Raw genomic sequence first — 26,885 nt, forward strand, 5'->3', positions numbered from 1 at the left:
AGGAAGCAGTTTAAAACGTGATTTTTTCAAATTTTGAAAAAATCGTTTCAAAAAATCTTTACTATTAATATACTATGATTTTTGTTTTTGGAAAGTTCAATATCTTTTTTCTGTTTTATGAAATTTCTATTTCTATTTCTATTTCTATTTTTATTTCTATTCTCCCAAAACATTCTCTGGTTCTATGGGTATGGTGCGTACTTTTTCGGGTGGTTATGGGTAGACCATAGTTAGCAAGTATGGGGTAGATAATTTCTTTCTCGACAGATGAAAGTTGAATTCACCTACCTAATACTTATCTTGACGAATAGAATAGATAATCATCTTATGATTTAGAGATATATTACATTGAATATTTGAAATTTATATTTATAGGGCAGTCATTTTTATACTGAGTGATATATATATATATATATATATATATATATATATATATATATATATATATATATATATATATATATATATATATATATATATATATATAGAGTGAAATCATTACTCCTCACTACTATTAATTTTTTCTATATTGAGTAATATATATATTTAGAGTTATAAAATTTCTAATATTTTAAATATATCGAATTTTTTTACTCTGATTTTTTGAGTCTAGTCCGATATATTCCCGATCTCTTTACATGACGTATTTTTACTGATCCACATTTTTTACCCAATTTTTTTATCGGGCTTTTTAAAATAAAAACGATTAGTTTTCGATTTAATGATGAGCCGATTTATTAATAATCCCCGACTTGCTAATTATGGTTTGGTCTAATCACCCTTTCTTTTCATCGAATATTAGAGCTAGAGAAGACATTTACTAAAATATCTAAGAAATTCACTGCTTTAATATAGATTCAAAGTCAAGACTAGTATAGTAATAGAAACAAACTCGAATTTACAATTTTTAGTGTGGTAGAAGAAAATGATGATGAGAACTACACTGCTAACATCTTTTGCAACATATAACTCGAATTTACATATTTAAACAAAAAATACATGTAACAGTCACTTGCAGGCACAAAAATGGTAAGACATTACAGCTAGATCCCCATGAATTGCTCAAATTTAAGCCAAAATCTTAAATCGGATGTCACTACAACTATGCCAGAAAGAGCAACCCTAAAACATTGACATAAGTGTGAATTCCTCACCTTTCAAAATTTCAAACAAAATTTTCGAAGTTTTCGAAGAACAAGAAACAGAGAAACAAATAGAGTTAAAATTTTTTGAGATAAATGTGAATGCCATTAATTTAAACAAAAACAACTTACCTTGAGGGGTTCTTCTCTATTGCTCAAAAAAAGGGCTGGAATCTGTGGAGGAAATGGTACCCTCTGACTCTTGGATGAGAGAGAGGGTCTCATGGATGAGAGAGAGGGTATCAAGGAGAGAGATGAGAGTGTGAGAGGGAGAGGGTTTTGGGGAGAGAAGAGAGAGAGTGTTTGGGGGAGAGAGGGGGAGGGTTGTTTGGGGAGAGAGGGGAGAGAAAAAAAGGTGAGAGAGAAGAGAGTGTGAGCGAGAGGGGTTAGGGGAGAGAGGCGATAGACAGAGAGAGAGTTAGGGGAGAGATACGGGTGAGAGAAGTGATAGCGAGGGAAAGAGGGTCTGGGGGAGAGGGATGAGAGACTGTGTGGGAGGGGTTGGGGTGTGAGGCAATAGAGAGGGTTTCGGGGGAGAGAGATGAAAGACTATGAGGGAGAAAGGCTGGGGAGCAAGGTGATACAGAGAAAGATGGTTTGGGGGAGAGAGGTGAGAGTGAGAGGGAGAAGGGTTGGGAGAGAGAGAGAGAGAGATTTAGGGGAGAGAAGTGAGAGAAAGAGAGAGGTGTAGGGGGGAAACAGAGGGATAGAGAGAGAGAAAGAAAACGTTGTATTTTTAGAAAGAAATAGAGCTGCATTTTTAAACTGTTCGGCAAAAAAGTATGATAAAAAGGGGTAAATTAGGTCCAAGGAGTTAAAAAGATATATTTTCTAGAACCTCTATGTAGCTAGCCAATTGCAAATTTTATGAGTCTATTGAGAACTGATACACCAAAATGGGGTCTATGGAGATATTTTTCTTTTAGTTTTAACATAAGGATGCCACAATCATCATTGATCATTAGATGTGAAATCGGACAATAAGAGGTGTGTGATTGATTTGGGTACAAACACAATAAAATTTCTCAAACCGTGTAACACACCCAAGTCGTTAAATTTCACATCCGATGCCTGAGGATAATTGTGACCTCCTTGTAATAAAAGTGAACGGTCTCATAATATACAATCCCATACATATCAATAAGTCTTTGTTAGATCACTTTTTGACGCAATTTCCTTCATACATAATTCCCACAAAACGCAATATGATTCAGTCTGTCTAGCCTGCTTTCAATGTTGAGAAGGTAGCTGCTTTCATCTAGATACGTACTGTATAAGGGAGGGGGGGACTTTGAAAAGGCAAGCACAGTCCGTAAGGTTGAATCTGCATATCTTCAGAGGGATAACTAAATGGATTTAAAGGTTGGTGTTGTTGATTAGCCATCATCTGTCGCTGGATCATGAAATCATGCTGTTGATGAGCTTTAAATTCCATCTTAAAAGGGGCCATGGAAATCATGTTTGGAGCATCATATATATCTTGCTGTGCATCAAAGGGATTAGGGACTACTTTTCTACTATTATAGCTCCCTTTTTGTGTTCCTTGTCTTTCTGAAGCATTCATATTTTGCATTCCCCATGTTTCCAAAACATTCTCATAAGAGCCATCCCATACAAACTTGGTCTGACCCCCATTCTGTTACAAAGTGAAAAGGATCTTAGATAATAAATCTCCTATGTCACATATCACTTAACTAAATTTGCTACATTGAGAGATCTTTAGTTAAAATGTATATATGGACAATGACATTGGACCCATAAGTCTAGGTAAAGATCAAGGAACCTAATTTCTTGTGTATGTTCATGACAACATAATGCAGATTTTTCATCTTCAGGTAAGGTTACCTTTTTCAATTATCAAACCATGTATCTTTAAATGCACTAAAATAATTGTTTTCCTCTCAACTTATGTAAAGCCTTCATTAAGTTCAGTATAGGGAGGGGAAAGAAAATCAAATCTTCTTTTTGGATAATTTAGAGGTAAAGTTTGAAAACATATCTTTAAATGTGGACTAAAATCTGGTACCAGATTTCGACAGAGAGGTTCTAAAGATCATTCATGCTAAATTGAAAAAAGACCACAAATATCCAGGTCATATGAAATATTCATAATGAAATATTGATAATGAAACTTTCATAAATGAATTTTAAAACTTACAAATGTAGAACTGCATGAAGAAACAAAGCAAATGAGACTAAAAGGGGCTCAGATTTGCTCAAAAGGTGGGGTTTGAATTTGTCACAAATGAAAGTTTCACCTGTGATACCGTTTGCTACATCATGTCCACAAGAAGCAGTAACATTTTGAGTACCTGTAATGAAATGAGCAAAAGGACATATGAGAACCTTCTTCTCGCTTTTAGGCCATCAATAGAGAAAAATACGCTTGCAATATATACCTGATGGAATAAAGGCAAGTGCAAGGGGATTTTCCACATGAGCTGTGTAAACTATGGGTGTTGTATTCTTTGGTCCCTATTAACCATGAAACAAATGCCCTTATGAACACAGAAATCCCTGCAGTGCAAATCAAAAGATGGGCTGATTCAATAATTTTATTTTCTATTTAATTTCAGTGGGCCAGTTGGATCTATGTCCTATGTTGGAGTCAAGTGGAGGACTAGAAAGTAGGTGAATTAGATAGGAGTAGGATGGGAAATACATGGGTTTAAGAAAAGCATCCTACAATGGTGGGTCCAAGGGAGAGGTAGGAGAGTTAGAGAGAGATAGGGGTGATTCATTTAGGGTAGGAGAGTAATGCGTGACATTTTCTTGGAAGAGAATGTCCTATTTTGAATGGATATCCTATTTTGATGGGATTTGCAAGAAAGAGGATGTACTTGAGAGTGAGAGAGAGGTGTAGAGAGGAGGACATGTGGAGGCCTAAAAATTGGATGTGGTGAGAGGGGTGCGGGTGCATCAGTTTGAGAGAGAAAATATTTGTTTTTTTTTTTTTTAATTTCGATTTGAATAGAAGGAGACTTGGACATCCCAAATAGAGAGCTTGTGTATTCTTATTCTCTTTGGGCGTAATTACAACCATACTTCTCTGTTTGCTGAGTTGTTTGTATTCTATGATTGAAAGAAGGGTGGATGTAGCTTCTCAGCCTCCTTTCACATTGCTCTGGATATCAAACATTTTACATGACATAAATGTAGAAAGTCCACATACCAATAAATCAACAGTTGGTGCATATCTAGGCATCTCTAATTTAACAGGTATAGAGAGAGATGAATAAAGTGGAGGAGGTAGTTGCACTTCGGGTGTTTTCTTATACTCCAATGCTTACAATGCCTTGGGAGCAGGATTACTATAAAGAACCTGGTAACAAAATAGAAACACAAATTCCCATTCACAGGTTCAATAAATAGAACATGCAGCAATTTGAAAGAAATGAATGTCAACTGAACTGAATGGTATATAACACTGAGGTTCTCGAAATTGTATCTAGTAACAGGAAGCGTGAAATGTTATTTCAAAAGAAATGAGATCAAAGCACATCTAGTAAATGGCTTGGGAAAGTGTATTTTGCATGGCTTGACAATTGGTAGAGTCCATTTAATGTTCCTAGGAAAGTTAAGAGAGCTTTAACATAGAAGGCAAGCCAGATCTATTAAAAGGGGAGACCTTACCCTGCTGGAAATCAATGTTTTTGCTGTAAATCTCAGAAAATAAAAAACTTACTTCCCATTTGGGTGTATTTGGACCCTCATACAAGCCATTGAAACTACACTTTGTTAGCTTCAACCCATTGTCTTTGAATCACAGTTTAGTTCCTTGTTTTCTACCTACTTTCGAGCTATTTCTCTCTATTTCCTGCATCAAGTGGTATCAAAACAGGAATCCTCTCTTTTGGACCTTGAATTATGGCCAATAGAAGACAAAATGGAGAAAGTGGAGGTCGAGGAGGAGGAAGACGTGCTGTACCAAGGGCAGAATATGAGGTCGTATTGAGGAGGTTCAATGAAATGGAGCAATTGGTGTGTCGTTTTGCAAACTTTGATCGAGAGTCAGTCACTTACGAAAGTAAGGAATCGAGTAAAGAAAGTATAAATCCTTTCCACATCCGAAGGGAAACCTACATTAGAGGATAGGTTGGTTCATGGCCTAGCTGGTTCAAATGAAGGTGGATGTCCCTGAATTTTTGGGAATTTTTTCAGTCCGATGAGTTCTTCCACTGGTTAGACAGTGTGGAGGCCTTCTTCGAGTGGAAAGTTTTTTCAGAAGCAAAGAAGGTGAAACTTGTGGCTAACCGACCCAAGGGGCATGCCCAAATATGGTGGCAGCAGGTGCAAGCCAGTCGAATGTGAAAAGGGAAAGAAAAGATAGCAACTTGGAGGAAAATAAAGTTGCGTCTTAAGGAGAAATTCATACCCTCTGGTTATGCGCAAGAATTGTTCCAACATTTGTGGGAAAAGGAGGGTATCCAGGAGTATACGGATGGATTCTTCCTCCTTGTGAACCAGAATGAAGTCAATGAAAGCAATGAACAGCTCGTTGCAAGGTATGTGAGTCGACTGAAACCCCAAATTCAAAACAAACTAATTCTACAACGGATTTTCAGTCTTGATGAGGCTTATCAAATGGCCTTAAGAGCTGAAACCTAGTTGAGAAATTGTCAAACTGGGGCAGGAAATCAACCACAATTCAAAGGGGACATGTGGCAAATCAAAAGCCACGAGATTTGGGTGTGAACTACACCCAAATGAGGCATCTATGGTCAAAGCTCCAGCTGCTAATAGGCCTCTCCAACCAGAGAACAGGGTGTAAAATATTACAAATGTGGCGAGCATGGCCACGGGTCGTATGAGTGCTAAAAACGGCAAGCTAGAACACATCTCCTAGATGGGAATGAAGTGAATGAAGAAGACTTTGTCATGGGGCTAGTATTCGATGAGGAGCTGGTAGGGGAAATTGAGTAAGATGCTGCTGAAATTGAGGCTGATGAGGGGGGTTTCCTTGTCATTAGACAACCACTAACTACCCCAAAGGTGATAGATGAATCGTGGCTTCGAACCAACATCTTATGGACTCACTGTACAGTCCTTGGGAAGGTGTGCAACATTATCATTGATAGTGGCAACTGCGGTACTTTGGTGTCTCAAGAAGTTGTTGACAAATTGAAGTTGACATTTGAGAAACACCCACTGCAATTTCATGGTTTCAGAAATGTAATGGGACTCCGATAACTTCTCGTTGCTTAATTAATTTTTCCATTGGTAAACTTTTAATGATTCAGCTTGGTGTGATGTCCTTCCAATGAAAGCATGCCATATCGTTTTAGGTCGTCCTTGGCAATATGATCGAGCTGCCATAAACCATGGGCAACACAGTACATACTCTTTTTGGATGGATGGGGTGAAAATTGATTTGAAACCGTTAAAGGAGGAAAACAAACCTGAACCCGAGAGTGGGAAAGGCGATGTTGTCCTTACTTTGAACCAGTTTGTTGAAGGCGGCAAAGAATAAAGGGTAGTGTATGCTTTGGTAGCCAAAGCAAGGTGTTGCCTAAATGAAATCCCTACAAAAGTTAACCCACTAGTTGAAAAGTTAAAGGATGGGATTACTAATGAACTACCTAATGAGTTGCCAACGACGAGAGCCATTGAACATTGCATTGATTTTGTTCTAGATTCCACTCTCCCTAACTTGCCACATTATCGAATGAGTCCCAAGGAACACAAGGAGTTACATAGGCAAGTAACGGAATTTTTGTAGAAAGAGCATGAGCCCATGTGCAGTATCTGCCTTGCTAACTCTAAAGAACGATGGCTAGTGGAGAATGTGTGTGAATAGTAGAGCAATTAATAAAATCACAATTAAATACCGTTTTCCTATCCCTCGACTTGATAACATTCTTGATATGCTATCAGGATCAAGGGTATCTTCTAAAATTGACTTGCAAAGTGGTTATCACTAGATTCGTATAGACAAGTGGAAGATTGCGTTTCAGACACGAGAGACTTATATGAGTAGCTGGTCATGCCCTTTGAGCTCTTTAATGCTCCAGGCACTTTCATGAGAGTAATGAATCAAGTGCTTTGCCTTTCTTTGGCAGGTTTGTAATGGTGTACTTCGATAACATCCTCATTTACAGTTCAAGCACTGATGAACATTTGTTGCATTGACAGCAGGTGTTGAAGGTGCTTCGAAAAGAACAGTTATTTGTAAACCTCAAAAAATGTTCATTTTTTATTGATTGCTTAGTACGTTTGGGTTTTCTATTGTTAAGTGAATGGTCAAGATGGATCCTACTAAAGTACAAGCCATTGTGACTGGCTGCCACCCAAAAGAGTGACTGAGGTGAGAAGTTTCATGGTTTAGCAACAGTTTACAGGAGGTCTATCAGAAACTTCAGCAGCACAATAGCACCCATAACTGATTGCATGAAGAAAGGGGTGTTTAAGTGGACTTTAGCTGCTGAAACAACTTCAAATTAGTGAGTATTGGACTTCTTTCCTCAATATGTGAGTATTGGACTGCTTTCCTCAATAGCTTTCTTCCTATTATTCTCCAGAACCCACGTTCTGGGACGAATTCCAAACAGAATGACTGGGTACCCAAGCCTAGTTAGGTTCAAGCTAGCAATGACGTGGAAGCTTTGGCTAAGAAAATTCAAGACCTCCATCGACAAGTTTGGAAAGACTACAAAAGTGTTTTAACATGTACAAAGCTGATGCCTACTTGCACAGACATGAACAAACCTTTGAAATAGGAGACTTGATAATGGTGTACCTTAGGCATGAGAGCTTCCTAAGAGGCAGTTATCATAAGCTTAAATATTAGAAAATTGGCCCTTGTCAAGTGCTTCAAAAGATGGGGCAAAATGCCAACAAGATAGAGCTTCCTGATGAATATGAAATTTCTCCTCTATGAGAATCATGGGGAGGTTGATGTGGAAGGTAGTGCCAGTTGGAAAACACATCTGCCTAAGCGAGACGGGACAAGGTAGAAAGGATCTTGGACAGCCGCATCATCTCAACCCGCCGAGGGAATTACGGTTAGTATTTTAGTACAGTGGAGGGCCCAGCCTGATGCAAAGATCTTGTGGATTTGTAAAGAAGAAATGATGACGATTGATCTAAAAGCCCTTGGGGAGTTCATTGCCGGTTGGAACTCAAGGGCAAGTTTTCTTTAACCCAGGGAGATTGATGAAGAAAATAAAAGAAAGTTTTGATTAAGATTTGCTTTCTTTTGAATTACATTTTCTTTTTTTTCTTGCAGGGGTATTTTGGGAAATTTCCTCTGTGATGGTCTTTTCTGGGATTTATAGAAAAGTCAGGGAGTTCTTTTAAATTTTTGGGCATGGGAAAAATTAGGAGGGAAATGTCTGAATTTGAATTTGAAATATTGCTTGGGAAGTGGTATCGTGCATGGCATGGGAAAGTATATTTTGCATGACTTGAGAAGGAGTAGAGTCCATTTAATATTCCTAAGAAAGTTACGAGAGCACTAACTTAGAAGCCAAGCCAAATCTATTAACAGGGGAGACCTTACTCTGCTGGAAATCAATGTTTTTAATGTAAATCTCAGAAAATCAGGAACTTAGTTCCCATTTGGGTGTCTTTGGACCCCCATATAAGCCATTGAAGCTAGGCTTTGTTAGCTTCAATCCATTGTTTTTGAATTACTGTTAAGTTCCCTTGTTTTCTACCTGATTTTGAGCTATTCCTCTCTTTTTCCTGCTTAAGGGAAGACAATGATTGACAATTTTTTTCCTTTTTTTTTAAGGAGAAACAAAAAATTAGATTTATTTATGAAGCTAATTTGTAAAAGTCTCCCAGAGAAAAGTACAGATAGGAGCTAGTCTCTAGAGAATCCATATACCATCTCTCGACGATCAGTTGAAGCTCGTGGAGCACCCTTCACAAACTCTTCCATGGCTGTGAGAAAAAAATGAAGGCGACTGCACCATTTGTCAGAAAGTAAATAACTACAAGCCATAGGTGAGAAGACCAATTGAATTGAACCTTCATATTACACAGCATGATAAAAACACATCAAGATACAAAGAAACAAAAGCTCTAACCTGTTCAATTTTGACAAAGCTCTCAGCACCTCGAGGATCAAGCCCCTTACATACTTCATAAAATTCAGACAAATTTGACGCCTAAAGCAATGAAAAGAAATAGTAAAAGCACAAGTCCTGAACAGAAATTCGCCCAAAAAATAATTTGCAACCTCATCCAACACAATAATTTGTAGAGTAAATCCAACTTATAAAGGGAATAAAGGAAGAACCTGCTGTCTGGCCTTCCTGTATATTTCAAGAGCCCTCAAAGTATGATGTTTCATTCCAAAGAACTGATATGATAACCAATAACAAGTTGGTATTCACAATGATTTAAGGAAGGCTTAATGATCACATCAGCAATTTGTTACTACCTTGTCGCCTAAATTGAAAGTGGCATCATTAATTTCATTGAAAATCCTAACACTTTCCCCTGCAACCTGGGACAATAGAACAATATCAAGCATTCAAAAGAAATCATGGTAATCTATAATTGATTCTATCAATGCAACTCCAAATAGTATACATCACATCAGGCAATTAATACTTACCAATGAAAGAGACAATTGGATAATACAATTAGTTCCAGCTGCTGCTTGTGGCTGTGCAAACAGATGCCATCAATATCCTGGTAGAAACTACATCAAGCCACATACCTAAGAAAAAGAAACTATATCAAGAGCTTCTGGGCCTCTTACTTTAAGTGACAAAAACATACGAGTTTAGATCAATACAATCCATAGAATGCATATAATGGATGTAGAAGTCATGATTATCCAACATGAAGCACCATCACAGATTACCTGGCAAGCAAGAAGATGAGAAAGTAGTTGCTGCAAAGATGGTAATTGCTCAAGCAAGTCAGCCGTGTCGAGTTCCCTCTTCCTCTGAAAAGTGAAAAACCAGTTTGTTGGTGCAAATATCACAATGATTTTCATGCAGCAAATGATCAAGGCGTCTTCAATATTATGGAAACCAAATAGCATACAAACACTTCTATCATGGAAACAAATAATTATCAAAATAATTCATTATATATTTCATCAGACCACAAAAATTCATTTTACAATCATTTTAAAAGGAATTTAAACCTTCAAGAATTCTTTAGAACCTTGGTCGGGCCCATTTGGAAGGACACATTCAATGAGTTACTGATTTCACCATTGTGCATAAGCCCTCCAGGGCATTTTGATGACTACCATAAATCCCCTAAATCAACAGTTCAGGTGTCATCATTGAACCACTTGTGTTAAGAGTTTTACTCAAAGAACTTTTTTGTATTATATAGACCGAGGAAAACAATTACATTTTGCATTCTCGTAATTCTCACCAAGCTTTATCATTCTTTGTGTTGGATTTAAACTCCACAAATTCCATGAAAATATTTGAGGATATACCAACTTACATCATTCACTTAGGTATTCTCAATTTGAGAAGCAGCATAGATCTGATAAACCAAAACAATCAAGGTATGTGCCTTTCATACCAGCACACGTACTGTACTTTCATTGAATGTGCCAGGCACATTTGTTGACTACTAAAATTTGAACTTTCGAAAACATATTGTTCTATTTTTTTCTCTCTCTCTCTTTTTTTTCCTTTGAGTAAGGATTATAACAATATGGACACATAGTAATGCAATTATGATTTTAAAGAATCTATTCAAAAGAAATAGGACCACAATATAACAGTTTATAGAAAAGAAAGTCAAGCAACTCAACATCTTTCTCTCCCTTGAGAAATGCTTTCCATTAAATAGAGGGAGTCCAGGCAAAGACAAGATTGATTTTGTTGAGACTGTTTGAATAACTCAGCTGTAAGAGGATCTTTACAGATCTTATCTTCATTTAAAATGTCTCCTTTATCCTTCTGATCCATATGCTTAATGCCCCGAGTCTAGTTGAGCATAGGGGGAAGCACAAATCCCAACTTTCTGTGACTGTCACTGAAAATGATACAAGGGAGACTTTTTGGTGAAAATGTTGGCTGACTGAGAAGGATGGGACAAAGAAAACACAAAAGAACGAGCTGCAACCTTCTCTCTCCAACAAAGTCGTCCAATTCTGTATTTAGCATGGCCATGGAAAACTGGATTAGAACTCATAAAAGTGGCACTCAAGTTACACAGTGATTGAGATAAACAGCTAGATCACGTATCGAAAAGGTTATCCATGAGAGTTCAGTGGTTCTAACAGCCAGAGAACAATATTTGGCTTCTAAGCTAGGCCTATTCCATGGTCAGTTATTCCTTTACAGTCCATGAGACACAATTTGATCCAAGAAAAATAGCATAACCTCATATCGATTGTTGAGTAACAGGGCATCCGGTCCAATCAGTGTCAGAAGAACCATACAAGGCCAATGAACTATTGACATGAAGAAATAAGCCATGATGAATGCTTCCCTTCATATAGTGTCAAATATGTTTAACTACGTTAAAATGTTCAATGATAGAGGCATGCATAAACTAACATACATCATTGATAATGTATGCAAGGCAGGATATATCATGGGATCAGGAATTGGGGTGCATGTAGAATGCAACCGCTAGCCAGCAAGAATAGGAGTTTTTTTTTGTTTGCAATTCATATCAGCACATGGGCTGGTAACAGGCTAGGCCAGCGCCGGCCCTAGCCCTGCCCTGGTGCCTAAAGGGCTAACCCAAGACCAACCCTAGGGCCGGGACGGGCCAGGCCTAATACACTTGAAGGGAAAAAGGAAGGGGAAAAAAATGGAAACAAAGGCCTGGACAGGGCAGGTCCTGTGCCTTGACCCAGGCCCACCGGGCCATACCCACGGCCATTGTGCTCCAGACCCTAGTTTTATAGGGCTGGACTACTCAGCTCATTGCCAACCCTAATCAGCGTGAGCTAGAAGTTGTGCAGCAAACTTTGAGATAAAAAGAGCCTAAAGGAAGAAGTTGCAACATCAAGTCCCTAAAACGATAACATAGCTCAAGGTCCAAGGCAAATTCATGAGCAAGATCCGCAATAATTGTCTGTAGAAGAGAGTCATTATCCCTTGCAAGGAAGAAATCATCAATATAAAGGAGGATCAATATCCCATTCGAAGTACTTAAGATAAACACCGAACTACTACTGATAGGGATAGCTGATGAAATAATCAAACCAGGCTCATGGAGCCTGTCTAGTCCCATAGATGGCATGATGGTGCTAACAAAAATAATCAGGATGAGATGAATCAATGCATCTAGGTAGTTGATCCATATATACCTCCTCTTGAATATGACCATACAAAAAGGCATATTTAACATCCAGTTATCATATGAACCAATGGTTAGTTGTTGCAATAGTGATCACAATAGTAGCCTTTATGACAAGGCTAAATGCTTCATCGAAGTCTACACCATGCATTTGGTTGTTCCCCTTGGTCACAACATATGGATTGTACCTTTCAATAATGCAATTAGAGTTGAAATTGGTTTTGTAAACCTATTTTGAACCAATGATGTTCGTCTTATGCCTCCACAAAACAAGAAGTGTAGCAATCTCCTTATCCATGGCAGCCTTCCAATGAGGTAACTTAAGAGCAGCTCTCAAACTCTTTGGTTCATTGGCAATATCAAGGGAAGCGACGAAAGTACTATGCGAAGAGGTGAGGGATTGAATATCACACCATCATGAGAGGATGTAGCGCATGGAGAGGGCCATTATGACCATGTCGAGCGTGTTATCATAGAGTGGATATTTGTAGAATAATAACCGCCACCATTTGTGTGAGAGGGGCTTAATGGTGGAAAACATATTTCACCTCTAAGGCACTTAATACTATTGAGCCATCGCAAGGGTGGCCATTTCCATTGAAACATCACTTATGGTAAGAGGGGCATTATTGAGCAAACCTGGTTCAGTCACTTAAGTATCATATGATAAAGAGATGGTAGGAGAGATTGCCCACCATCATCTATGTTATGGAAGAAAACCTTTGGCAAGATAGCATTGTCCATTGTAGAATGAGATCCAGATTCTTCTGATGGTCGGGGAGCTCAGACTTTGATAACTACCAACTCATCAAAAATGACATGACCAGAGAAGTGACGCCGTCCTGAGGGTGGACGAAGGCAGCAAAATCTTTTGTGATGATCATTATAACCCAAGAAAGACACATAGGCTTGATTTTTGGTGAGAATTTATTCCGTTGTATAATTACACAAATTTGGGAAGAAACATCCAAATGTCCTTAATTGCCTATTCCAAAGAGCTAGAAGTATGGAGAATGCTTGTCGATAACAGCCGCAGCTATTTGCTCAATCAAATGCACAACAGTGGAAAATGCTTCAATCTAAAGATTTTTTGGAACATTGCTATGACAAAGGAGAGTTATCCCATCTTTGTTATTCATCTATGTTTTCTTTCAAATCACCTATTCTGTTTTTGGGACATAACGAAGTATCCCACAATCACGAGGTGATTCAAAAGTTGTGTTTGTGAATTCCCCCCCGCATCACACTAGAAAATCTTAATCCTTTGTCAGTATTTTCAACCATTTTTTGAAACTTGATAAAGTAATCATAAACTTAGATCTTCTTTTTAATGAATAGAACCATGTGCATTAACTAAATCATCAATGAAAATAAATTAATAACGAAATCCGTATACATAAGATATTGGTCCTAGTCCCCAAAGGTCCGAATAAACTTTACAAAGAGGAGCAGAAGTAAAACATTCATTGGGATAGAATGGTAACTTATGATAGTACAAATAGATCAATCTTTATGTCAAGTTTTGGAGTAATTAGAATGGAACAAATTTTCAATGCATTGTATTACCTAAAACGTGGGGTATTTCTAGAGGATACAAGAGGTTTCAATCCCATGATTGTATGGATCTATCTAACAAAAATAGAAAATATACCATGCTTATCCTACTAAATTAGAAAGTGGACATGAATACAAGATTTGAATTTCAATTCGAAAATATTGGTAACTCCCAACACTCCCCTCAAGTTGGACGCCTAACTTGCCTGTGAGAAATTGACATTGCTCTTTTCCATGAGCTTTTGTGAATATATCGGCCCATTGAAAACCAGTTGGAAAATAAACAGTATGAATGAGGCCCTATTGAATTTTTTCGTGAACTATATGACAATCAATTTTAAGATGTTTTGTGTGCTCATGGAAGACTGGATTGGCAACAATACGTATGGCTGACTTCTTGTCACAATAAAGCATCATGGGGCCATTATCAAGAATGCCAAGATCAGACAAGAGGCATTTTAGCCAAGTAAGATGCAACTGCCATAGAACGATACTTCGCTTCTGCAAATGATTGTGAAACTGTTTGTTGTTTTTGAGTTTTCCAAGATATAGGACTGTCTCCTAATATAGTGCGGTAACCAGTAGTCAAGCGTATGGTCATTGGGAAACTAGCCAAATCAGAGCCACAATAGGCAGAGAGTTGTAGACTACTATTAGCAGAGAGCAAAATTCCTTAGCCAGGTATCTTTATCAAGAAACAAATAATTCGAGTAGCGACATCTAAGTGTGATTTTCGAGGTTGATACATGAATTGACAGAGGATGTGGATAGGATAGACAATGTCTGGCCTTGTAATTGTAAGAAAAATAAGTCAACCATTCAACTATCGATAAGGCATGGGGTCATTTAAAAGAGGTTCATTTTTGGCATTCAATTTTAAATTTTGTTCCATTGGTAAAGTGACAGATTTTGGAGCCAAACGACCCATATCTTGAAGAATCTCAAAAGTGTATTTCCTTTGTGTGAGAAGAATTCCTTTCTTAGAATGGAGAACCTTGATGCCAAAAAAGTATGTCAAAGGACCTAAGTCCTTGATATGAAATCGATCACTGAGAAAAGTCTTGATAGGGTTAATGGCATTAATAACGATGCTGGTGATCACAATATCATCTACATAGACCAAGAAATATTTTGGTGAATAAAGAATAGTCCACCTTGGATTGAACATATCCTGCTACTAGTAATGCATCTGAAAATTTGGCAAACCATTGCCTAGAAGCCTGTTTAAGTCCATAAAGGGATTTATTCAAACGGTAAACTCGATGCTCTACCTTACGTGAAAAACCCGGTGGTATCTTCATGAATACTTCTTCATATCAATCACCATGCAAAAAAACATTTTGAGCATACAATTGGTGCAAAGACCAATTTTAAATAGCAGCAATTGCAAGAAGACAACGAACAGTTGCAAGCTTTGCTAAAGGAGCAAAGGTTTCATGATAATCGAGCCCCTCTTGTTGGTTATATTCTTTGGCGACCAATCAAGCCATGTAACGCTCGATAGGCCCATTCGCTTTGTACCTTATCTTGTAGACTCATTTGTAACCAATGGGTCTTTTGCTGGGGGGTAGTTCAACTAAGGACCATATGTTATTGGCTTCTAATGCAGTTTTCTCGTTGCTCATTGCTTTTCTCCAATTAGGTTCAGTGGATGCTTGTTTGAAAGAACTGGGTTCAGTTGTGGTAGAAATGGTAGCAACAAAAGTTTTTCAAGAGGCTAAAAGTCTGTCATAAGAGATGACAGAACTTAAAGGATAACGAACATCTTGAGGCGATAGAGGACAAGTTATAGTGGGTTGAGAATGCACAACGATGGAACAATTGTAATCTTGAAAATAATTTGGAGGTTGACAGAATCGGTGAGAACGTCGGGGAACATTTGGAGGTGTAGGTGGTGATGAAGATGATGATGAAAGCGTGACAGAGGTTGGAGATGATATTGAATGCTCAACAATATGGGACAATTCAGTTGGGTATGGTAATATTACATTGGTAGGGATGTCAGGTAATGGATGTGGAAGAACAATGAGTGATGGGTTTGGGATGATGAAGACTCAGAAAAGGGGAAGCAATGCTCATGAATTTTGACATCTCTACTGCTAAAAACTTTGTGGCAGTCAAGGTCATATAAACAATATGCTTTTGATCATGAGCGTAACCAATGAATATACATTGACATGACCTGGTCTCAAATTTATGTTGGTGATGCATTTTATAGGCATAGCAAAGGCAGCAAAATATCCTTAATTGTTTATATGTCGGAGGAGAATTGAAAAAAGCCTCATGTGGGCTTTTTGCCATTTAAAATAGGCATAAGTAAGTGATTGATAAGATATGTTATTGTAAGAATGCAATCTCCCCAAAAAGAAAGATGTAATTAGCCTGAAAACGTAAAGCCCGTGCAACCTCAAGGAGGTGATGGTGTTTACGCTTAGCAATGTCATTTTGTTGGGGTGTTGCACAACAAAAAAGTTGATGAAACACACCATTTATTTGTAAAACATTATGCATATCTTTAGAGAAAAACTCGGTTCCATTGTCCGTTCGAATGAATTGAATTGAGGAAGGGATTTGAGTTTAACCAATGCAAAAAAAGATTTTAAGTATTGATTCGTTTCAGATTTGTGTCGTAGTAAAAAAACCAAGTGTTGCGACTAAAACCATCAACCAAAGTAAAAAAGCAATATGCTCCTGAACGAGATGGGTTTGCATATCCACCCCATAGATCACAATGAATAAATTGAAAAAGAGTAGCAGTAGAAGTCGATCTACTAGGAAAAGAAAGATGCGACTGTTTTTCCCTAGGGCATACATGACAATGACAATTATTAGAGAAGAAAATGTTTGCGTTTTTTAATAAGAGAATGTAAGCGAGCATGAGAAGGGTGACATAGGCGCCAATGTCTCCAAAAAGAAAGAATGGATTGTCTGACCTGCAAGATCGGTTTTCACCTAGCAATGCCCCCACAACTTTACCAAATCAAGAAATTTTTAGCCACCTTCCAACAAGAGCAACTCTTTGTTGCTTCTTACTTCACACAATTAAAAAAAAGGGGATGAGTTAGCCTGTATCACTTATTTTTATGCCATGTTCGTGTAGGGCACATAGAAATCTCAACAGTTATATCCAACAAGAACGACTTCTTCAATTTTTGATGAGTCTCAATGAATCCTACAACATGGTGCGAAGTAATCCTTGTTGCTCTACCTTTTCTTCATTTAATGATACATAGATCATAGATAGTGGTTCCACAAACTACATTGTTTGTTCTCCATCATTTCTTTCATCCATAGAGCCTTCATCACCCACTAATCCTGTGAAACTGCCAAATGGTAATTTTGCACCAATTCTTCATATTAGGATTGTTGCTCTTTCAGAACAAATAACTTTGCACATAAAATATGTATACAATCATTCTCATGCATTTACTCTTTATTCAAAAGCTTACCTTTGATTTACAATACTCAATAACCTCTTTCTTCGACCATTGTGTTTTTCAGGACCGGTTATCAAGGAGGATGAATGAAGCAGGTTGAAAGCATAATGGCCTTTATATCTTTCATTCATCCAAAGTTGTCTTTGCATCCCCAATTCACAATTTGAGCCCCATGGATCTGTGGCATTGGCGCCTAAGTCACCCTTTTCGTTCTCTTATTAAAAAATAATCAAATTTTTTTTCTCTAATAATTGTCAATGTCATGTATGCCTTAGGGAAAAATAGTTGTGACGTTCCTTTCCTAATAGTTCGACTTCTACTACTGCTCATATGGGGTGGTTATTGGTTACGCTCAAGGTCATAAAGCATATCATTTATATGACCTTGATAGCCACGAAGTTTTTACCAGTAGAGATATCGTTTTTCATGAGCACTGTTTCCTATTTTCTGAGTCTTCATCGTCCCCAAACCCATCACACACTATTCTTTCACATCCATTACCTGACATCCCTATCAACGTAACATTACCATTCCCGACTGATTCGTCCCACATTGTTGGGCAGTCAACATCATCTCGAACCTCCGCCATGCTTCCATCACCACCTACACCTCCAAATGTTCCCCGAAGCTCTGACCTGTCTTGCCAACCTCCAAATTATTTACAAGATTACCATTGTTTCATCATTGTGCATTCTCAATCCGCTACAAACTTCTCCTCTTTCGTTTAAAGATATTCGTTATCCTTTTAAGTTATGCCATCTCCTATGACAAACTTTCAGCCTCTTGCAAAACTTTTGCTACTACCATTTATACCAAAACTGAGACCACTTCTTTTAAACAAGTATCCACTGATCCTAATTAGAGCGAAGCAATGAACAAAGAGATAACTGCATTAGAAGCCAATAACACATGATCTTTGGTTGAACTACCCCTCAACAAAAGACCCATTGGATGCAAATGGATCTACAAGAAAAAGTACAAGGAGGATGGGCCTAATGAGCGTTACAAGGCTCTATTGGTCGCCAAAGGATAAAACCAGCAAGAAGGGCTCAATTATCATGAAACCTTTGCTCCCGTAGCAAAGCTTATAATTGTTTGTTGTCTTCTTGCAATTGCTACTACTAAAAATTGATCTTTGCACCAATTGGATGTTCAAAATGCTTTTTTACACGGTGATTTATATGAAGAGGCATTCATGAAGATACCACCAGGTGTTTTAAATAAGGGGGAGTACCGAGTTTGCCGTTTGAATAAGTCCCTTTATCGACTTAAACAGGCTTCTAGGAATTGGTTTGCCAAATTTTCAAATGCATTATTAGCAGCAGAATATGTTTAAGCAAGGCGGATTATTCTTTATTCACCAAAATTACTAGCAATTCATGCACATATGCCCTGGCCTATGTAGATGATATTGTGATTATTGGCACCGATATTAATACCATTAATACTATCAAGACCTTTCTCAGTGATCGATTTCATATCAAGGACATAGGTCCTTTGACATACTTTCTTGGCATCGAGGTTCTCTAAGAAAGGAATTCTTCTAACACAAAGGAAATATACTCTTGAGATTCTTCAAGACATGGGTCATTTGGCTACAAAATCTATCACTTTCCCTATGGAACAAAATTTAAAATTGAATGCCAAAAATAGACCTCTTTTAGATGACTCCATGCCTTATTGACGGTTGATTGGTAGATTTATATATCTCACAATTACAAGGCCAGACATAATCTACCGTGTCCACATCCTCAGTCAATCCATGATCCAACCTCGAAAACCACACTTAGATGCTGCTACTTGAATTCTTCATTACGTAAAAGGGACACCTGGCCAATAAATTCTGCTCTCTACTAATAATAGTTCACAACTCTTTCCTTATTGCGATTTTGATTGGGTTAGTTGCCCAATGACCAAATGCATGACTACTGGTTACTGCATTTTGTTAGAAGACAGCTCCATATCTTGAAAAACTAAGAAACAACAGATAGTTTCACAATCATCTGCAAAAGCGGAATATCGTTCCATAGCAGTTGCATCTTGTGAACTTACTTGGCTAAAATACCTCTTGCTTGACTTTGGCATTCCTCATAATGGCCCTATGATCCTTTATTGTGACAACAAATCAGCCATACATATTGTTGTCAATCCAGTCCTCCACGAGCAAACAAAACATATTGAACTTGGTTGTCATCTAGTTAGAAAAAAAATTCAACAAGGTATCATTCGTACTGCTCATGTCCCAAGTGCTTCTCAACGAGCCGATATATTCACAAAAGCTCTTGGAAAAGAGCAATTTCAATTTCTCACATGCAAGTCGAGCATACTCACTGTTTACGCTCCAACTTGAGGAGGAGTGTTGGGAGTTACCAATATTTTTGAATTGAAATTCAAGTCTTGAATTTCAAATTTTGTATTGACGTACACTTTGTGATCTAGTAGGTTAAGCATTGTATATTTTCTATTTTTGTTAGATAAATCCCTACAATCAAGGGATTAAAACCTCTTTTATCCTCTACAAATATTCCATGTTTTGGATAATACAATGCATTGAAAAATTGATCTATTCAAATTGCTCTAAAACTTGACATGGTATCAAAAAATCGGTTTACCTTATCTATAGACTGATTTTATCACCTCTCATCTTGATGTAAAGCTTTATCAGCAACTATCAGCACCTGTTGATCATATATCAACCTGCTATCCGTAGGTTTTTGCTGTTTTTGTTTTACTAAAGTTGGTCTTTCTTGATCGCCTATGAATGCTCCTTCTAAGTTTCTTTTGATTGCATCCATTGGTGCTTGCAAATCATCTTTTCTTGGGTGCCCTGTTTTTTTGTTTTTTGCTCATGCAAATTTTTTTTTACCTTCTCAATAGAAAGCTTGCATCTGTCTCTCTCTCTACGTTTGATTCTCTGAATTTGGATCTCTCTCTTGTAAAACTTTATTTAGTGTGGCTGTTGTGATATTCTCTCTATCTACGTACTTGTTTTGTGTGGTATAATATCACACACCCTACAAATTAGAGAGACTCCACGCTGCTGCACTTCCTCTTTCTTCAAAGTTTTGTGAGTCATGAGTGACATCAATAACAACACCACCATGGATTCTTCATCTGAAAATCAAAATCCTTATGGTACCGATCTTGGTACTACTCAATCCCTTTATTTTTTACGTCATTTCAATAGGCTAGGATATGCCACACAAAAACAAGTAAGTAGAGAGAGAGAGAATATCACAGCAACCACACTATATAAAGTTTTACACCAGAGAGAGATGCAAAATTAGAGAAACAAACTTAGAGAGAGAGAGAGAGATGCAAGCTTTCTATTGAGAAGGTGATTTGCAATTACATACATAGAAACAGAGCACCCAAGGAAAGATAATTTGCAATCACTAATGGATGCAAGCAAAAGTAACTGAGAAGGAGCACACAAAAGTGATCAAGAAAGACTAACCTGAATAAATAAAAAAAGCGAAAACCTATGGATAACAGGGTGACCTATGATCAACAGGTACTGATGGTTGTTAGCAAAGCTTTATATCAAGACTCAGCCTATAGAGAAGGTAAACCGTTGCTCTGAAACCATGTAAAGTTTTGGAGCAATTTGAATGGAACAAATTTTCAATGCATTGTACTACCCAAAACATGGGGTATTTGTAGAGGATACAAGAGGATTCAATCCCTTGATTGTAGGGATCTATCTAACAAAAATACAAAATTTACAATACTTATCCTACTAAATTAGAAATTGTACATCAATATAAAATTTGAAATTCAAATTTTGAATTTCAATTCGAAAATATTGGTAACTCCAAAAAATTTATTATAAGGTGATCCTGATGTCTACTTGCCATCCCCAGCAATCCCCATGTTTTGTTACTTTTATAGTGCATCCAATAGGTGAGAATTCAATTTGCATAATCATGATGTCTAGTAGGTTGATTGATATGAGGTCTTTCTGAATTCCATGAACAAGAAGAACAATGTGCATCTTAAAAGAACCTACTGGTGTTGGTAAATGAACTATCCTATAAGAAATTGGATGTGTATCTCCATTTCCATCAAACATCTTATCATTATCAAGATATGGCTGCAAATTTATAGAAGTTTTCTGAATTGATAATCATGTGATGGCTCCTATATTGGGACACCACTGTGGATCGTTTCTAGTGATATGACAGCAAGAGCTTGGAGGATGCTGTTTGACTGATAGGCATGATTAAATCCATGACAATAATCATGTTCGATTTGACCTCCTATACCACAAACTTGGCAAACCACGCAAGGAGCTGGTCCAGCTGTCCCATCAGTTGAGAGAGGGTGTGCTGGATTTTGTGTAGGAACATTGCTTCAAGCTGCCGGATTTGGATGATCGTTAGGGGCTGGCCCAGTTGCTGCCATATTCATCTGCTCCTGCGAGCCAAATGGATGATGGTTGAATTGGTTGCCACATATGCCACCTCCTTTTCTGTTATTATGTCTTCCCCGTTGTGCTCCACATTGAGCAATGAAAGTAGTGTCACAAGTGTGACGTTGGGCAGGAGCATCATTAACATACAGCTCTTGATTAACAAGAGCTGCCTGTTAATGATAGAATAGGAGGAAATAGAAGGACAAGTAACTATAGAGGTCACAAAATTTTCATATTCCGGCAGACCCTGTTGAGCAACCAGAAGACTTTGTCTCCATCAGCAATGGGCTTTTGGATTGCTGCAAGAGAATCACCTGGATCTTTAAAGCTTCTCAAATGATCAGAAATTATGAACATACTCATCGACCTAACTGGCTTTGCTGACCACATTGGATCTCTCGTGCTTTAGACTTCTGGGTGTAGGTATATTTCAAAAGTCTTCCAGAGTTCATGAGATGTGGTAAGACCAACAGAAGCTGATCCTTTGTTTCCCAACTAATGAATTCTGGGTAGGAAATGATTTTTTTTTTCCTCTTTTCCTAGTAGAGATCACGGCTAGTGGTGGTAGAGATCCATCCACACAGACAGTCAAGAACTGAGTTCTCCACAAAAGGAAGTCAGCAGAGGTGAGTTTGGAAGACACTAAATTTGTTTTCGTAGAGAGAGTGAGAATTGGAACAGTTAGTTGAAGACGTGACATTAGATGACAAAATGTTTGATGTTCCCATGGTTGTAAAAAAGAGAGATCCCAAGAGATCTTTGGCTCTGATACCATATAACAGTTTATAGAAAAGAAAGTCAAGCAACTCAACCTCTTGCTCTCCCTTGAGAGATGCTTTCCATTAAATAGTGGGAGTCCAATACATATCTAAGATACATAGATAAGATTGAGTTTGTTCTAATCTAGATAATAATCAAAGATTGAGTTTGCTGAGTTTGTTTCAATATCCCAGCTGAATGAGGATCTTTAAAGATTTCAATTGAAACGTCTCCTTTATCCTCTCAATCTATATCCTTAATACATAATGGCTGCAACATCAATGCCCCAGGTTTACATAACAGGATATCCTCAAAATAAGCAAAAGAGTTCAAATCATAACTCATGCAATCTATGAAATAAGCATAGATCTCCACAGTTTGTATTATCAGTATGAGTGCAAGCAACTATACAAAGCAGGTAAACTAAGCCTGCCGAACTACAACTCGAAAATAATCCTTGAGAACCATCAAGAAATGCGACAATAATTAGAATTAGTTTAAACTTTAAAGTATAAAATCAGAAGTATGCATGAATTAAAAAAGAAGTATGCATGAATGAAAAAGAAGATGAACACCAACATTAAACATATAGATAATTTGTTCCCAGGATCTGAGTGTTGGAAACTTGGATTTTCATTGAAGTTTCTAAATAGTCAAGGAAAACTTAAATACAACAAAGAAGCCACAGACATTGCAAATTCATGGATAAAACATTGTACATTAAGATATAGACAGGGAGGCAAGCCTCTACCGAGCACTCTGTCTCAACATCGAACTTCAAAGCATAGAAACATTCCAGACGCTCTTCAAGAAACAAAGCATATGCACGCACCCATGCGGAGTAATCCCATGCTAAACAGAAAATAGAATAGGAATCTCATACTGAGTTTCTCCTTCTAGTAAAGAATAGCATGGGAAAGATGAATACCATTTTGGCTGGAGTTATCCTTGAAATTGGACAAATAAAGGACATGGCTTTTGCTCCTCCCTTAGTAAAAGAGCTCATTGCGGAACGTGGGACCAACTTGCATCAATGCCTGATGGATGACAATAAGGGTTTTCAAAGCAACCTAAAGAGAAAATTAAATCTTTGAATCAACCACAAACGATCCGCACTTTTGAAAGTTTAATATGGATTGAGTTATTAACATATGATGATTATCCAAAGGAAATCTTTGCATGTATACAACTTTGAAGGACCTCTCCTCTCTTGTTTCAACTTTACATCTCCTCTCCTGTTTCAACTTTAACATGTACTGGATGCAATGCATGTGTGTTTGTGTGTGTAACAAAGAGATTATGATATCTTAGAAGATCTCAAAGATACAACCATATACTTAAAATGATTAACTGGTTTGAATGCAAAGAGTAGAAATGCTGATTGCCACTGCTTAGCTAACCATAAAACATCAACTATGAAATACACTTGAAGCTAAAAATCTGCACTTGAAGAGAGCATGAAAATAGGAAGTACTAATAAAAAAGCATTGACAAGTACTTCTGTATTTGTTTTAAAGCCAAGACATCCATTTGGTAGTACTGAGTGGTGAAAATAAAAGAGATTATTTCAGATCCAAAAAGTTAGAATCGCCAGTGAAGTTTCTTATTCTGCTGAAGTTTGTAGATAATTGTCCTGTATGCATTTTCTTATCTGTGATGAAATATGAATAAGCGAATTCTAGATACACAGGAGTTTTTTCCATGTCTATGGATTACTTTTTGAGTGTGCCAAAATCATAGAATATGACAATGTAACATGGAATTCTTCACAAGTTTTGAGGCACATATACTTCACAGCAAATTGGAGCCGCTGAAAGAAACAAGTAAACATCTTTCAGATGCTGTAGAGCATAATTTGTTTGGAAAGAAGTTTCTGAAAATACTTCTGTTCAGAGACAATTATGTGAGAGCATTGTATATGATTAAGAAATGAGTGCACAATTTTAATAAGAAAAATACCATTGGAGTTTTTGTCAATCAAGTTACTCCAATGATCTAAGCGACTATGTTTTGATCAAACTCCAAATGGTTGACAAATAAAATCAAAGTTCAAAATGGCATAATTTTCATTATTATGCAACACAAAAAATGGCATAATTGTCATGATTCTCCTACCAAAAAAAGTTATTAATTTTTCTGGAGACCAGTCCAGTGACTCCTAAGTGTGAATCTATTCCTGCTGAATCTTTTTGTGATGGGTAACTGGGACACAAGAACAAACATGCAAATGATCACCAAGAGGTCGATGAGCAGCCAAGGCAGGAAAATGTTAAAAGCAAGATTTAATTGCACAAGGATACCATCTCTAGGAGACAATTAAAACCCACATTGGCTATATTATATGGGTCTATCCAGTTAACGAACCAATAACCTAAGGCACTAATCTTATATGAATTAATTTGGAATGTTTATTGAGTCAACCTTTTGTTCACTCAATGTATAAAGAGGATTCCTCAAACCCAATAAAAAATTTGCAATTGGAATTATTGTTTTATTCTTCATCATCCTATTTCCTAAATTAGACACAACATTAATGTTATTTTACACAATACCATGACATCAAATGCAGCCAGCACTATCAACCCTGTATTTTGGTAATTCTAGAAAATAGAAGCAAGACAACCCAATTAAGAATATGGAAGAATGCATTCCCTTATCCATAGTTGATCCAGACAATTCACTCTCACTTATTCTTCGCAATTCAGCACTTGCATTCTCACAGATCAGAAATATCCATTTTTTGCAAACCGTGTTATCATGAAAAGATCAATCTCGCAATTGCTCTATCAAGATTTTCCACTAGATTCACTTTTAAATCATATTTAGGATCATATTAATGTGTATCCTATCCATCTCCAGGTGATATTTGATTCTTCTCCCAAAATTTGTTGTCCGAGTACCCCATGAAAGCTATTTCCCTTTAGTAATCTATGTTTCAGTGAACATGTATCCAATTAGTACCTGTTTCTCAAGGCAATTCTCCCAAATCTTTGGATTATTATGCAGTAAATTTTGACAGGAAGAATCAGAAAGAGAGAGAAGAAGAAGAGCAAGAACAATAATAACAAGAAAGAAGAAGGAACACACTGCCCAGTTGTTTGTCTTGGAGAGACGTCTTCCAAGAATACGTATGCAATGAGCAATGTTGCTTCGAGGCCTTGAAGCCGAAATCATAGTAAAAATAGCTGGCCAAAATCAAAAAGAAAAACTCAGTAACAAAGGCAACAAGAATTCCATTTTACTTAAAACCAGTATTTAGAAATCCATTTGCTAAGAAATGCCCCGGAATTCTTACTAGAGAAACCAAATTGATCAAAACCAACAACTTTGATTCTTACATTTACTCAAATTCAAGCTTAAATATTATACATTATTTGATAATGAAAGACACACAGAGGCTCACCATTGATGTGTCTCTCTTTTGGTGGAGACTCTGAATGATTTGTAGCCAGGATGATCGCCATTTCCAACTCCTGAAAAGCTCGAGAAAAACGGAAGAATTATTCCAGGACCGAGGAATCTCTCTCTCAAAAATAGCAGATACCAGAGAGCTTAAAAGGTTGGAGAGGAAGAAAAGAGAGAAAAGTAGGTTACCCTTTAATGGGCGTTTAGAGTGGCCAAACCAAGTGTGGTGGAGTCCTTTAGGGCTCCAAGAGCCATTCTCAGAGCCCCACTTCCCGGCATTGTGCTAGCTCAGGGCTCTGTGGAGTAACGCTGAGGACCTCCCTCTCTCTCTCTCTCTCTCTCTTATAACTGAAAATTCAAAGAGAATGAAAGTTGGAAGTTGAAAAAGAGAAGAGGAAGAGAGAGAGAAGGTTGTGTTGTCGTCTGTCATTCTCTGAGACAAGTGCAGAGAATGTCTGCTGGCGTTAAAAAGTCCTTTGCCCGGCGTGAGGAAGATGCAGAATCGCCAACATCTGTCAACTCCCCCTCTCTCTCTCTCTCTGAAGTAATTACCACTCTCTCTCTCGAAACATAAAGGCTTTGGAAAAATTACAAATAACCCCCCAATAGGAGTTCTTTATCCACGTACCCAACCAAAGTTTTTTGGTACTTTTTATTCCAAAATATATTTTCTTGGGATGGTAAAAAAAGACACTAATTTTTTTTTTTATACTAAAATGTCGTTTTTTATATATAAAAATTAAATTTTTGCCGGGCAGTTATATGGGCTTACGCACAATACCAAGAATTACATAGGTTGTAGGACTGCCATGTACCAATTGTCGGACCCCGTTAAATTAAAAAAAAAGGCATTTAACCACTCTTTGACATTGCCGAAGTGCACTTTGGACCCTATTGTCGGACCGCATGGGTCTGTTGCTAGACTATATGGGCTTATTG

At 37.4% G+C, this 26,885-nt stretch overlaps 1 protein-coding gene across 13 annotated transcripts; it reads right to left on the reverse strand.

Moving 5' to 3' along the window:
* Window positions 1-2,210: 2,210 nt before the first annotated feature.
* On the reverse strand, window positions 2,211-26,511 carry LOC18446375 (putative clathrin assembly protein At5g35200). 13 transcript variants are annotated; one of them, XM_088855937.1, is made up of 14 exons: window positions 26,136-26,511; window positions 25,945-26,014; window positions 25,629-25,726; window positions 23,470-23,611; window positions 9,958-10,041; window positions 9,706-9,756; window positions 9,529-9,594; window positions 9,385-9,447; window positions 9,173-9,253; window positions 8,971-9,026; window positions 4,315-4,464; window positions 3,542-3,617; window positions 3,401-3,454; window positions 2,211-2,778 (listed from the first exon to the last, which is right to left on the reverse strand). In XM_088855937.1, the coding sequence occupies exons 4-10, from the start codon at window positions 23,545-23,547 to the stop codon at window positions 9,009-9,011; spliced, it is 441 nt and encodes a 146-aa protein (XP_088712063.1). In that variant the 5' UTR covers window positions 23,548-23,611; window positions 25,629-25,726; window positions 25,945-26,014; window positions 26,136-26,511; the 3' UTR covers window positions 2,211-2,778; window positions 3,401-3,454; window positions 3,542-3,617; window positions 4,315-4,464; window positions 8,971-9,008. The 13 variants fall into 13 exon arrangements, with proteins under 13 accessions (XP_088712063.1, XP_088712056.1, XP_088712061.1 ...); XM_088855930.1 differs by having other exon boundaries at window positions 8,971-9,049; XM_088855935.1 differs by lacking the exon at window positions 4,315-4,464.
* Window positions 26,512-26,885: the final 374 nt, after the last annotated feature.

This window comes from Amborella trichopoda, chromosome 13 (genome assembly GCF_054954075.1).
Source record: "Amborella trichopoda isolate Santa Cruz 75 chromosome 13, AtrichopodaSantaCruz75HAP2 v2.0, whole genome shotgun sequence".
Classification (NCBI taxonomy): domain Eukaryota; kingdom Viridiplantae; phylum Streptophyta; class Magnoliopsida; order Amborellales; family Amborellaceae; genus Amborella; species Amborella trichopoda.

Excerpts from the sequence above, each read along its gene's own strand:
- LOC18446375 (XM_088855934.1), bottom strand. The coding sequence starts at position 23,547 with ATGAGCTCTTTTACTAAGGGAGGAGCAAAAGCCATGTCCTTTATTTGT. Across the intron at positions 9,595-9,705 it reads TCCAATTGTCTCTTTCATTG|GTTGCAGGGGAAAGTGTTAG; the intron begins GTAAGTATTAAT and ends CTATTGTCCCAG. Across the intron at positions 9,254-9,384 it reads ACAGGAAGGCCAGACAGCAG|GCGTCAAATTTGTCTGAATT; the intron begins GTTCTTCCTTTA and ends TCATTGCTTTAG.